The 15,303-nt window shown below is 40.1% G+C and overlaps 1 protein-coding gene across 3 annotated transcripts in view; it reads right to left on the bottom strand.

The window, feature by feature from the left end:
* Dpy19l1 (dpy-19 like C-mannosyltransferase 1) overlaps positions 1–15,303 on the bottom strand; it is a 95,174-nt gene that overhangs the window by 65,335 nt on the left and 14,536 nt on the right. For all 3 annotated transcript variants that reach the window (XM_063233852.1, XM_063233850.1, XM_063233851.1), the window contains exons 2-6: positions 13,470–13,494; positions 12,770–12,857; positions 9,247–9,384; positions 6,454–6,574; positions 5,666–5,759 (exon numbers count right to left, since the gene is read on the bottom strand). In XM_063233852.1, the coding sequence (XP_063089922.1) occupies positions 5,666–5,759; positions 6,454–6,574; positions 9,247–9,384; positions 12,770–12,857; positions 13,470–13,494 (466 nt within the window). The remainder of the gene's footprint in view (positions 1–5,665; positions 5,760–6,453; positions 6,575–9,246; positions 9,385–12,769; positions 12,858–13,469; positions 13,495–15,303) is intronic.

The raw sequence follows: 15,303 nt of genomic DNA, 5'->3' as shown, positions 1-15,303 counted from the left end.
CAGATGCACTTGTCCTTTCCCAAAGAAATCTCCTACGCCTGATCTTTACTGGCATCATTTCCATCAGCCGTCTGGTAGCAGAACGAGCAAGAAAGGGACAAGACAAGCTACTTTCTGTCTTTTATATTGAACCCAGGCTACTGGAATCAGGGCAGTGCCAAATCAGTCAGCGATTTAATAATTACTTACCCTTAATCCTAGCACCCTTAATCCTAGCATTGCACCTCACACACTTAAAATCCATCTATGTCTTCTGCATGAGGTTTTGGAGGACATCTAGACACAAACCAAAATGGGAATTCTTAGGAGCTGGTGCTATGGTTCGTATCTTCAGTGTTACCCAGGCCACATGTTGAGAGTCTGGTCACCAGCCTGGGGTATTCCTGGGAGGGCAGGATCACTGGATGATGGGGCTCCTGGAAAGAAGTTAGCACCCCTGGGAGATGTTAAGACACTAGCCCTAGCTGTCACTCTTACTTCAGGCCACTGTGAGATAAACAGGTCACATGTTCCCTGTGGTGCTCAGTCTCACCATAGGCCCAGAGCAATAAGACCAAGGGGCCATGGACTGGAACTTCTGAACTGAGTCAATATAAACCTGTCTTCTGGTGTATCACAGGTACTGTTACCATGATGGGAAGCCAGAACAGATGAGGAAAACTGCCAAAATGAGAGACAAATGCACACCATACAAGATGAGAGGGGAACCAAGTGATGACACCAGCTGTGGGAACTCTGCCCTGCAAGCAGCAACCGTCTATGTGAAAACTCAAGAGGAAAAGTACACAGAGACAGAGCCAGCCTCCTCCTTGGTAGGTACACGCACCACTGAGCCAGACAGCCACATCCCTGACAGAGTTATGGAGGAGGAGGCTGGTCTAGCTGTCATTGAGAAGCTACGACACCAGACTTCAGTATAGTGACTGTAAACAGCTTCACCAGTGGGGACAGACAGGAGCATCAGAGGAGGAGTAGCTGCACATCAAGCCCCGCCCGATGACTTCCCCACTTCAGGGCAGATTCTGTCCTAACTTCCTGTCTACTGTAAGAGATATCCTCCAAATAGTTTTACTTCCTAAGTCCAAGGCTGGGTCAAATGACTAAAGCTAACTAACTTGGGAGCACATGCACCTACTTCTGAAGGGGCATATGCTGCACGTGCAGACACACACACATATGCATGCACAGGCACGCAGGTGCATATAGACATATCTCTATCACAGAAGCAGGGGATACAGGAAAGAAGTGGAGTGGGAGTAAGACAGCACAGAAAGAAGACACTGCAGTGTAGCCCTGGATGGCTCCAAAGGGCTAGGTGACAAAGGTCTGGCCACCCTGGATGCTACAGGAAGACTGTGGCTATTTATGAGCTATGGCCTAAGGGAACCTCTGGGCCCCTGGAAAGAGCTCTTCAGCAGGATTACAAGATCCCACCCTTTCCTCCAGTTTTCCCACTTCCAGGCCACCATGAGTTAAGCATCTTGCTCCACGGCATTCCCCACTTCATGAGCCCCTGACCTGGTGACCCTGACCCAGGGCCAGGAACCCTGTGCTGAATGCCTTAGGCATGTGTTGCACTAATGCAAAACTAGCTAACACAATAGCCTCCGTGGCTGGAGGGCTTTCCAGTGCTCACTTTGTTTTTATGAAGCTCAAACACTTCGCTTCCTCTCTGTGTTTGCTCAAGCCTCTGTGTCCCAGTCGTGTTTGCACACCTCTTTTATTCAAGCCAGTCAAGAGTATTTCTCCTGTACTACATCTTTTTGAATGAAAAAAAATCCTCTTTAGAAATCTTGTTATTTGCACACATCCTTCATATCAGTAAAAGTTTCACTACACTTCATGTACATATAGATCTTTTCCAGAGAGCTAACTATAAAACATATCCAGCACCCCATTGCTTAAGAGTAACATATTAATTGTGAAATGTGTGATCCAGTCTACTGTTGCTACTCTGTAATGCACAATGACCTAGACAGAGGTTACCCCAAACTCTGGAGTAACATTAAAATCAAACTAAACTGCCTAGAACAAAAGGTTCATTTTATCTGTCTTTTATCTGTCCCTGGGGCCCAACAACAAAATCTTCTGGTATTTATCAATCAGAGATTTCACATACTATATATATACAGTAATTTCCCAACTATGAGGACGTTCCAAACTTAAGATACTGGTCTCCAGACACTAACAATCTGTTGCTTTGAAATAAGAGATTACCTTATGAAATAAGTAACTGACACTATGTACTAACAATACTGCTGTAAAAAATAACTTAAAATGGCTATTTAAAAGAAATGATGAAGACTGAGAATTTCAGAAAAAGAATTATACCATGAATAGGTGTGTTTGCAAAACACAGCTGCCTTCGTCCTGCGTCAGAGCTTGGCAGCCTGGCCCAGCTCACCATGTGCCTCTTTTCCATTTTCCCCTTATGGTTTCACTTCTTTGAAGTGGACTTTTATTGTTGCATAATTTTAAAATAAACAGGATGCTGGGGTTGAAAAAAGAAATTACATCCTTAACCTGCCCTTCAAACTCCTAATCTGCCAAACAAACCTCAACTTTTAACATATAGTACAATTTATATTTCAAAAAGGTCTAAACATAATTTTAGATTATCCTCCTCTTTATTTTTAACTCATATTTTAAGAAGTCTGTAACTTTATCCCACCCATAAAATTAGGAGAGTGACTAAAGCAACTGTCATGATTTATGTTGGTGGCCCCCAGGCCTCATGTGTTTGCACTGTGCATTTGTAATTGGTTCAATGTCTAGCTTGGATTGACGGTGTCAGTGCTACATCCATCTAAGGGTGGAGCCAGGATGTAATGTAATGACAGGAAGAAGGTGTGTGTCTCTCTCTTGATTTCTGCCTTGGGGTTTGCAACCTCCATGAACTGTGACCCTGTTCTGCTAGCCTACCTTGGAGCCAACTGAGTATGGATTGAAACCTCCAAAAACTGTAAGAAATAAACCTTTCCTTTCCTTTCCCAACTTTGGGCATCAGGTATTTTGTCTCAGCAATGAGTAAAAAGTAACTAAGACAGCAACCAAAGAGAATGTAAACAGTGACAAATAGTAATATAAACCTCTACAAATACTTCATGTTGAGAACATTTAGAAAAGCAATTTAAAAAATTGACAGAAAAGAGAAATTTTATTCAACATAAAATACACAGGATCACGAACCAGTGCCATTTAGAGCTCTGTCCTTAGAGAACAAAAAAAAAAAAAAAAAAAAAAAAAAAGCCCCAGTTTCCTGAGACCACAGTGCCCCATTAGCCCAAGAATTACCAGCTCAGCTGGGCACAGGTAGTGCTGGCAAGAACTCGGAACTCAGGGAGCTGTGATGCTGTGAGACCGCGGGGTTCTCTAAAGTGAAGTGTTCGGATGCTCAATGGTAGCTGGCAGACCCTAAGCAGCTTTTAGGAAAGATCAGGGTAGGGTTAGAGGCTGGTCCAGCCATAGAGACAGGCCCAAAAGCCCCGAAGTGGGTGGCCGTGGCCCCTGGGAAGGGAACCAGAGACAGCTGTTGGAAAGACTCCAGTGCTGAAGTATGTCACTGTCTTGCACCACTGTAAGCACTACACAGACTGCTGTAACTGTGAAATAAGATTGTATATTACAGGTGTGCAAGACACTCACATAGACAACAAACTAATTTTTTGACGCTTATTAAATATAGTATACTCTACTATTTACTTTTAGATTCTTTTTTCATGAACAGAACCTCGCTGGAACCAATCCACTAAATTCACTTTTAAAGCCTGCAATGTAACAAATGATGTGTTGGGTACATACCATCTGACCTGGGAGCAGGTGAGGTTCCTGTGAGATCACAGCCCAGCCTGAATCCTGTCTCTCCACTGGTCAAGTCTGATTTCCTTCTTGGGCTCTGGAACAGATCTAAACACTCTGGCATCCTGGCTTCTCCTCCTCTAGTGCAGTCACCGTACCAGCTGTTATCACCCACCACAGCCCCCAAAACATACATCCTAGCACACCTGGCAGCAGCTTACCTGCTTTCCACAACCCAGCTGCCACCTTGCCTCTCCCTGGGATGCCTTGCCCCTAGAAAGGATGTCCACCTGTGCAAATTCCTCCAGTTCTAAAAAGTCAAGTTCAAGTGCTCCTCCATCCAGAACAAATTCCTCTGGAATTCTAACACTAATCCTCTCCTATTGTCTCCATATTTTCTACCAGTATACTTGTGTCCTATGCTCCATGCCCACACCGTTGAGTCCAAATGGTCTGAAAAGACTACATGGTGGGCTCTTTGCACACTGACTCAATAACCATGTGCATCCCACACATTGAGAGAAAACTGCCTACCAGGGACAGGTGGACCCAAAGAACAAGAAGGCCCAGGTTATACCCCCAAACACCAAGAACCCCTAACCAAACCAAAACCAATACTCCCTTCAGCAGATCTGCACCTTCAGCCATTCATGTCAAGTTTAGAACAAGTAGTAGGGGAGGCAATGTGAATGGGTATTTTAATATTTTAACAAGTATTTAGAGATTCTTCAATTAAAAAGTAACATAACTATAGTCTAGCAATTTAGCAGTTACACTGTGTTTCATGTTTTAATTTCTTTCACTTGAAATCTGATCTCCCAAAGGTGATAAAAGTGTCTGCAAGACAGATGTGCATTGCAAAATGAACACATCCTCCGAGGGTCCTCGTTTTGGCTCACTGTGTCTGGGCCACGCTGGCCATGGCCTCTCAGGGTGGCCTCCTTTCCCAGCTGCCACATTCTTCTGGGAAAGCTCTTGCTATATATGTCTTATTCCAAAAACAAAATCTTTCACATCCTCTTCTAGTCAAGCATTTTCATTTCATGCTCCCCAATGAAATAATGAAATTTCTTAGGCCTAAGTCAGAAATAATTAACATCAAAATATCTTAAATCTATATGCAAATATATTTTAAATTGATCTAATAGCTTCCTTGGTTAATAAATATTTATCAAGAAGCACTCAAAAAGGAAACAATAGATCTTTGAAGTACAAAACAGGAAATGTGCTTTCAAAGCAAAGAAGGTAATGGGTAATGGCAATTGGAACTCATCATCCTGAGTTGGAAATCACGTAAGTATGCTCATATTTCTGTACTACAAAGAAACAGGAAGCAGCAGGAAAAGTCTGAAGAGACCCTCAAGGTTAAATAGGTCAAACAGTGTATCATGTGACAAACTGTCAAAAGAAAAACACAAAAAACTCTTAAAAATTTCCAACTCTTTTGGTTGTAGGAATACTTTTCATATGAGAAGTAAAACAGGTCAGATATTAACTATCAGAATACAAAATACTTCTAATTTTAACATTCAAAGATCAAGGGCCATTCATATCACTTGATAATGAGTAGTCTTTCCCATTCTATTTTATGCACACAATACAAATTGTTTATGTCCTAATGCCTGTGAATATTTAAAAATTCACTGAGTATTCCCACCCTGGTTTAAGCTTTAAAACTATTTTCAGTGTGGTTGGCCACACCAATGGTAAAACTAGGCAAATATAAAATGTAAAACTATAAAGAGATATCTTAGAAATATTGCTATAAAATTGAGGGGTAAGTTAACAATTAACTATTATGCATATTATAACCAGTATGCATAATTATGTAAAACATATCTCACAAACAGATCCTAAGTACACTTACCTTAAATAGGTGCCATATATGAAGAACAATGCCATCATCAGTCCATTCAAAATAAAAATTACAGCAACATAAAAGCAAGCAGGATCTCCCAATCCTTTAAAAATAAAACATATGTTCTAACTATAAATGACTTGATATGACTGGCAATTTATATTAAACAGTGCTTAGTGTGAAAATGGTTGCCAGGTCAATTAAATGGTTCCTTGGGTTCCTGGGTGTAAACACAGCATGAGTATAGACCCAAAATGAGAAGTAGGACCAGGCACAGCAGGTCCACACAGGGTTGCATGCCCACTGGTTCACCTCCTAGGACACCCTGGAGCTGGTGCCCAGCTCTGAGCCTGGCAGAGTTGCAGAAGCAATGCCAGTGCCTGGGTAGACTAGGGCCTGAGGCCATACACCATCCAGTCTGGGGCCTGGAGCTGCTACGGGAAAACCTGATCACTCTGCAGTGCCTGCCCTGCCACAAACAATCCCAATGCAATAGGAATATAACATGGACCTGTCCCAGAGCATGGCCAGCAGAACTCAGCTGCCCAGCCACCCTTATGCTGGAGACGCACTGTGAGTGAAGATGCCCTTGGGTGGGTCCTCCCTCCTCCCTTCCCTTCCCTCCCTACCCCAGCCATCCCAGCACTCTGGACACAGAGAAGCCCGCTTCAGCCTGCCCTAATTTCAGTCTCATAGAACATGAGCATGATCAAGTGTTTACTGTCTCTCCCATTCTGTCTGAGGTAAGCTTAACACACTACACAGCTAAGGAAACAATGTTACAGAAAGCAACGCACCTTCACAGCTCTCTATAGGACTGAGTCCTTCCCCTCTGGTAACTGTCCAACAGGTCTTGGTTTGAACACCCATTAAGTCCATTATCTTAGTATAAATCCTGTACCAGCTGGCCAAGATTACCTGTTATTAAGAAAACAGATGCATCATAAGAAAGATATTATGCTAAAGAGTTTTTATTACTAGAATGCATTGGAAACATTTTCATAATCTCCAAATTTTCCTTTCCTGTGTCATCCATGTGGCTTGGTTTCCTTTATATCTAAATAAATGAAACTCAGATGCAACACAGATTTTTCACTGGTCAGTCTTTGATCACCCATCGCTAAGAATACAATACAATAAGAAATTTGTGAGATGTATGTTCTTCAAAAGTTACAAAATTCTACTAAGGGATATAAATGAAGACATGAACAGAGATATTGTGTCTACTTGAATAAAACTAATTTTTCTAGATATAAATTCACGTTCAAATTAATTCATAAGCATTAAGCTATCCTAATTAAAACACTAGTGTCTAAACTTTATCAGAAAAACTAATGGAGATAAAAATATATCCTAAGAAATATTAAAACTAATTACTTAAAATAATTAAGGGAGTGTGACCCTGGGAGGACTCGTGAGAGTAATGCCAATGACCATCACCCTCCTGCTGGTGGTAAGAAACGGAATACCCTGCCCCATGGTGGCTCTACCGCCCTAGGGACCAACAGGGCCCTGTGTGACCAACCGCTCCAGGCTAGGGACAGCAAATCACTCTAAGCCACACCCTCTTCCCAGAGTAGGCTGCATCCAACACATGACCAGCAAGCAGGACAACTCCACAGTGGCCCCTAGCCACAGGGGCAGTGTGGGGTGGGGAGTCCTCTGCTGTGACTTCAGCCTCCTGCTCGTTCTAGTCCCCTCAACCTCCCTGGGATGTGTAGCCCAAGGCCACTTCCCCCAAACACTGATGCAGGCAAATCTCCATCCCATAGTCCATCCACCTCCAGGACCCTGACCCAGATGACAGGGAGCAGGGCCCCATCACTCCAAATTAGTGGGGAGAGGATGGACCACTCGTCACTGTGTTAGGTTACACAGAAGGTTAGGTTTTATAAAATCGCAGGTTTAGATTCCTGTCCCACACTATGATTAAAACAAATCCCAAATACATTTAAAAGCAAATATAAAAAATTAGCATTATCAAGAATGGAGTTTTTACATATATGCATGCAAGAGAAAACGTAACTTAAAAAGAGTCTCAGATATAATATTTCTATGTGCAAAAATATGTATACAGGGCTGGGGATTTAGCTCAGCAGCATAAGCGCCTGCCTGGCAAGCATGAGGTCATGAATTCGATCCCCAATACTGCCAAAAAAAAAAAAAAAAATGTATGCATAGGTAAACGGCAAACAAGAAGCTAAGAAAAATCCTTTAATGGTGCAGCATAATATTAACATGCTGTACATAATAAATGAGTACTTATAAAATTTCAATAGAAATATAAGCAAAGGGGATGAGCACATAATTATTTTTAAAAGTGAAAATGCATTTTATTTTATTTATATAGCTCTAAATGCAAGTATTTATATATTCATATATATTAAATATGTATGAATGAAAGAAACACATTGAATAATTACAGTGTAGATAAACATTTTCAAAAACAATGCTGGTGAAGATTTCCATTAATATCACCTACATAAGCCAGGCGTAGTGGCTCACGCCTGTAATCCCAACACTCGGGAGGCTGAGGCAAGAGGATCGTTGCGAGTTTGAGACCAGCCTGGGCTACAAAGTGAGCTCGAGGCCAGCCTGAACTGTATAGTGAGACCCTGTCTCAAAAAGACAAAAACAATATGTATCACCTACATAGAAGGCATTTTGGCAACTTGTCCAAATCATGAAAGTATGTATTTTCCCAACAAAACAGTTCCACATACACATTTTTTAGTTTAAAACAATAGATTGTGGGTGAGGATTCAGCTTCAAGGATGTATACTGTAGCTTTTCTTAGAATATTTAAAAGACTAAAAACAATTAGAATTTCCACAGAAGCTGGGCTACACAGGCAAGAGCAGACTACATATACAGCAGAGGACACAGATGACCCAGAAAGATGGTCATAAATATTCTTAAATGACAAAGACATCACAGAAACATTCTGCTCCTTGCAGTGGCACTCTGGTGACATCAGCCTGCCCATGACCACACACAAAAGCACACATAAGTGAGATCCCTGACCTTGGTGGCAACCTCCATCTCTCATTATGTGGAGGCTGGACTCCTCTTGCTCAGTGAAGGCCCACAGAGGCCAACGCACAGCAGAGACCAGAATCACAACCCTGTCAGCAAGGTGTCCTTTGCCACCACAGCATGCTAAGGAGAGAGACATAAGGGACAATCTCTACAGATTCAGGAGGCAAGGCCAAAGCTAGTGGCTTGCGCCTGGCCTTTCCTCAGCTCCTTCCCATCCACCCTAAAAGGCCACTCAGTGAATAAGGGCCTCAGACAAAAGGGGGTAGCACTGCTCCCTCACTGAGATTAACACACTGGGCCCAGACAGTTGTCAGGTTTTCTAAACGGGACAGCCACAGAAGTAGTAGTTCCCACAGGTTCAGCTAAAGGCTGTGCAAAACCTTGTAACAATCTGCAGTCCGTATCAACCTCCCAAGATACACAGTTTTCTTTTAAACAGTGAAATGAAACTTAAGATGCTGAATTAGATCTCAGATTTACAATCAGCATTTAATGTTAAAAAACAAAAGTTTTGAAAAGGTAAAAAGTCACAGCAGGAGAAAGTAACTTACCTCAGGGTACAGATTGAACCTTTTCAGTGTGTTGATGATGAGGGGGTATTCTGTCAGTTTATCATTCATGATCATCCGCACCCCGTGCAGAAATGAGGGTGCCTCCACGATGGTCTTGAAGTAAGAATAATAGAGTCCCTGAAAAAAGGACAGGCTCCAGTTATAACAAAAGGTACATAATTATGCCTCCACTTACCTTTAAAAACATTTAAAATACACTTTTAAAAAAAGCACTCAAGCAAATAATAGCTACAACTAATTTCACAGGTTTCTGATCTCTGATGAATTCTCAGGTTGCAAAAAAAAAGCACATATTTTAGAATAATCTTATCTTAATTGAAATAAATGCAAAATAGCTTCAAATAGAATTTAGAATGTGTATATACATAAAATTCTGTATTTCATGTAAGAAAAGTCTATACTTAATACTAATATAACTGTTAGAAAAACCTATGAACAGTGTGGTTTATTATGAAATTAAAATTTACCATAAATCAAGAAATCTTCCCAAGCCAAAAATACTTCCTCCTAACTGCTTATTTAAATGCGGAAAATGCCATCAATCATCTTTCCTCCAGATTTATATGCAAAGATGCAAATATCTTGAGAAAGCTGCATACTGATGTGTTACATGTAGATTTCTTTCAAAAAATAATTGTATAGATCATTTTCCCCCATCAGCTCAGCATGGGTACCCTGGGGGATTTGGGGGAGGGATCAGTGTGGTCCTGAAGGAGAGACTGCTTTGCATCTTGACGTCCTACTTTAAAAAGGGATCAAGGGAAGAATAACACACAGGACAAAGACTGCGGAGGTTCAAGCAGCACAGGGAGGAAGTACAGAAAGAAGTAAGGGACAGACAGATAAACACAGGGTAGGAGTACCACATTCCATCAGCCGGACCTACCACCACCCTGCCAGCTTTGGCCAAACTCTAAATTGCATTTTAGAAACACAAACACGATTGCCTACACAGATATTTCCTGGAAAAAAAAAGATCACTCCACTATGATGTTTTAACTCTCATATCTTATATCACTACCTGTTAAACTGTATCTCCTTCCGTTTTGTATTGAATCCTGTCTGCCAAAATGTCAGGTCCACCAGAAACTGTGAATTTGACCTGATTTGGAAACAGGATCCTCCCAGATGTAATCAAGTTATGATGGGGCAAAACAGATTACGGTGGCTGTGACAACCAGCCTTGTGGAAGGAGAGGGGAAAATGTGCACAGAGAGCAGGGCCATGGGGGGAAGCAGAAGGGCAAGGCGCCCCAGCCAAGGGACTCCAGATGGCTGGGGACAGGACACCCATGCCAGACCTTCTGTTTTAACTCTGACCCCTGAAACTGAAAGAAAATTAATTTCTGCGGGTTTTGGCCTCCAGATTTGGTATGTTTCATTATCACAGTTCTGGGAAACTGCCAGACTTACTCTGTTTTGTAGGTTGAATTTTGTAAGCATATAAATGTCATATTCAATAATTAACCAAAATATTTGAATTACTAATTATCAAACTAAAAATAAAACAAAGTAAAGTGAGTATTATGGTGCATGCCTGAAATCTGGGGCTGAGAGAAATGGTTTGTTTGCAAGTTTGAGGCTGGCCTGGGCCACAAAGCATGACTCTGTCTTCAAAATATCAAAAACAATAAACAACCAAATTTATCAAATTGGAAGAAGATTTTCAAGTAACCTTAAGAAAGAATTTTGCTATATAATCACAATGGAGTACATCTTAAGATCAAAATAAACCACAAGAAAATCTTACATTAGTTTTTAAAATGATTTTTGTCGTTTTTGTTTTTTTGAGACAGGGTCTCAGTATGTTGCCCAGACTGGCCTGGAACTCAAGGAGATCCTCCTGCCTCAGCCTCTCAAGTGTTGGGAATACAAGTGTGTGTCACCATGCCCAGCTCATAATTTGATTTTTTAATAATCATTTTGGCATTTTTATCCCTGAAAAATAAGTAATTTGAATTGAAGATTCTCCAGACCATGAAGATAAAAATTTCATATCAAGTAAGTAAAAAAAAAAAAAAAAATCCTAAATTCAAAATTTAAAATGGGAATATAAATTTGTGATTTGTTGTATCAAAAACTGTTTCCTAGTTATATTCGCTAAAAGGCCTTGGTGTGGTGGTTGATCTAGGGCAGAGGGCAGTAAATACCTGTAAACCAATATTTCTCAATTCCTCTCAACAGAGAGCAACGGGGTGCTGGGAACCCAGGAACTCCACAGAGGGACGGGTGTGGGAGGTTGGGGGTACAGAACACCCAGTCAACTAGAAGTTGCTAGAAAAGCAACCCGTGGTTTTAGACAGTGGTAAATAAAAAGAATCATGTATGTTCCTGTCTTTACCTCCTGAACTACACCTCGGAAAGAAACCAAACAGGTACTGTGGGAAAGTCCCTCCTTACAGAGTTACAGGAGAAAAGGGTAAGAAAATAATAGAGAAGATAACCATTACCCAGCAGGCTCTGAGGAGGGCTCAGCATGCACTTCCTAAACCAATGGCCCAAACTTTACATCTCAGAAGGTCAGATAACCAGGCCTGGGAGCTCTGACAGAAAGAGGTCACAACACTCACTAGGCAAAATGGCACACATGCTGAAGCTCAGCACTCTGAAAGCCTGAGGCAGGAAGACCACAAATGCAAGCCCAGCCCCAGCAACCTGCTGACCTAGATTCCCTCTCAAAACAAAACACTATAAAAAAGGGCTGAGGATGCAGCTTAGGGAGATGGCCTGGGTTCAGTCTCAACTACCTAAACAAACAAACAAACAAACAAAGCCAGTAAACAGCACCACCCTGAAGTAGTCCCACTAGGAAAAAAAAAGAAAAAGACAAAAAGGCAGCTATCAGGACCCATCACTTTCCAGGAAACTCTGAATAGAGTAACACCACAAACAACATGAATTAGGGCCAGGGGTGCAGGTCAGTGGTGTAGCACTTGCTTAATAATAAGAGTAAGATCCTAAGTTCAATTCCTGGTCCAAAAAGGAAGGGAAAAGGGCCCCTTAAAAAACAACATGAATTAGTCTAGGCAGATTCATAAGACAGATACTGCCTTGTGTTCACCGATGAACAGATGACAGAAAAACAAAACAAAAACGGAAAGGAAGAAAAACATATACATTAGACTGAAGAGTACATCGCCTATACGCAAGTGTGACCCTGCTTAGACCCTGATTCAATCACAAGATGTTTTAAACAAGACCCCATAGGTTCTACTGAGACATTGCTCATTATGGCACTGTGGCTAACAAAAAACAAGAAAGTCATCTTTTGGGACACGCATGGCAGTGTCCACAGGTGAAATGACTCGCTATCTTGAGTTCCCTCAAGAGATGGGTGAGTGGAGGTAGGACAGGAGTTGTCTACTGCTTAAATCGGAAGGGGAGAAGGGGGAAATCATCTTCTCTTTTTACCTTGGAACACCTTTCTAGAATTTTCCACAATAAAAAGCTCAAATGGCCTAGTTACTTAAAGCACCACGATAAAATACTGGATGGTAACTAACCATTTCAGTGCGAAAAGCCATCTCCCTTTCCAATGTAGAGAGGTGAGAAAAATGACGGTCATTTTCAAAGAGATGTGTTATATGGTTCCTGGAAAAAACAAACAAAGCAACAGCACTGAAACTTATACTAAGTAATATTTGTAAAATAACTCTAAAAACAAAAATAAAATATCTATTAATTTGTAGGCGATTTTTTAATAATACAACAGTGTCTATATTTGTTATCTACTCATTATGTGTTATATTTTATTAAAATTTCTCTCCATAAAAATTTTAAATGAAATTTTAAAATTAAAATGAACCAGAACAATGATATTTTAAGTAAGATACAATAAAAGTATAGCTTAAACTGTATTTTGTCATGGAGTTACCATTTCAGAAATACCTGATTAATGAAATTCATATGTCTCCCTATCCAGAAGATTAAAAAAATTAATCTTCCTCTCAACAGGAATGCACACTATTAATGTTAACTGGAGTAGTTTCAAATATAACTTTCTTAATAACATCTGTTTTTCTTTAAAAACTATATTATTCTAACCCGGATGTATCAATTAAACTACTTTTTCAGACTATTGTATTACGTGTAATACATAGCCATACTTACTATACTAAAATTATTCCATTAAATATACGGCAATAGTTCGGTAAGTTATAAAGATTTGCATAACATATACTACTGGAGAAAAAGCAATCTTACCAGTGTAACAGGGCTGCAAAGGCAGCTGCAAGAAAAAAGAAATTTAAATTACCAACTTAGCATACGGAAATATTTTCAACTTACAGAAGCACACTTCAAAGACAAGCTTGCAAAAAGCCTGGAATGTGGAAATGCTGGGCCAATTGGGGAAAAAATATTGACCCTCCAAAGAAGCCGGGGGCTAAGCTTAAAATATCAGCAGACCTGATCATCACAGAATCAGGCATCCATGTGCAACTTCCACTCACTCAGTCATTCGGCAAATGCCTGAGGCCGTATCATTTACCAAATAGCACATTAGACAAAAACCACCACAAAGGGAATCAGGAGAAGAGAATCAATTGGTAAAAAGCGCTCAGAACACAGATCAGGCAGCCTGGGAAGACAGATGAAGTGAACATACAGTAAGGAGTGAAGTGCGATTTCTTATCAACTACTGCAATCTCTTGAATTTATTTGATAAATCTTAATTCCTATTTTGTTTTCACGTCTCACTATGTTGTGCAGACTGGCCCTGAACTCGCTTATGTAGTCCAGGCTGACACTGATTTCAACAGCAATCCTCCTGCCTCATCTGTGCACCACCATGCACTACTGCTTAATTCCTGCTTTTAAACAAATACAAAGTACAGGAAGCAAAGAAAAAAGAAAGAAACAAAAGGTAAGAAAGGAAAAAAAGCCATAACATCCATCTCATTTGAAAAACAGCAGATTGCTTTCCGTCCATGTACAAAGAACACATTAAGATGATCCAGAAAATGCCATTCAATTTTCTTATACCACAGGATACATCTCATTACAAGCTTCTAATTTACAACTCCTAAAGAATCAAACCACGGGAATGTTCTTAGAAATGAAAACCAAATAGCTCAGACCTCACTGCTATATCTTTAAAGCAGTATTTATATTTTTTATTCAAAAATTCATTTTGCTTTATAGATTCTGATAGCTACAAAAGGCAGTTATTCTTTCTAAACCATCAAAGTTGCAAATACTTAACCTAGCTTGTCACTTTTTTATAAGCTATACTGTGATTCTTCGAAAATTTTCTTTGAAAAAAAGTAGGTTCACTGACAAATCTACCACATACTCCCTTTTTTGTTTCTATCTTTAAAGATTTCCCTCACCATAATAAAACTTGGGCTTTATGAATTTCATAATTCAGCATTACCTTTCTGAATGAATCATTCTTTCACTGAATGATTAACTGTAAATGATGACTTTATCGTACTAAGAACTTGTTACATTCATCTTCTGCAATCCTTTTGAAATCAGAATTTCATTTATGAATTAATTTAGGAAGAATTTACATGAAACAGAGTCATCGCAGTCATAAACATGGTATATACCTTCAATTATTTGAAATACTTTCTAACCATTCTTGAGAAAAAGCCCATCAGCACACTTAAAACAGGGTATCTCTTATCTATAATGCTAGGAATCAAAAGTGTATCAAATTTTGAACTTTTTCAGACTTTTGAGTATTTGCACATTGAATGAGATGCCTAGAAAGTCTAAAAAGTAAATGGGTCTCAGATGTAGAGCCTGAGGGTAATGATTATATGGAACATCTTTGGTGACCCATTATGGCAGGGCCACTGTGGAGTGGTGATATCACTGCAGCACGCAAAATGTTTGACTTATGGAAGCTGTTGGATTTTGCATTAGGGAGGCTCTATGTATGCTTTTTAAAGAGATCTGTTTTAGCATTTTTTCTACTAATATCCATGAACTTTTTTGTTTTTATACACTACTGACATTAAATTATCTTGATGAGTATTTATTTCGTAATATATTTCTATTTGGCTCATATCCTAAAGTATTAACTCAAATA

The sequence above is a fragment of the Cavia porcellus genome, unplaced genomic scaffold (genome assembly GCF_034190915.1).
Source record: "Cavia porcellus strain 051 isolate PalLab524CR breed Dunkin Hartley unplaced genomic scaffold, mCavPor4.1 scaffold_23, whole genome shotgun sequence".
Taxonomy (NCBI): domain Eukaryota; kingdom Metazoa; phylum Chordata; class Mammalia; order Rodentia; family Caviidae; genus Cavia; species Cavia porcellus.
The sequence above is the reverse complement of the archived record's forward strand: the minus strand, read 5'-3'. Positions and strand labels throughout refer to the sequence as shown.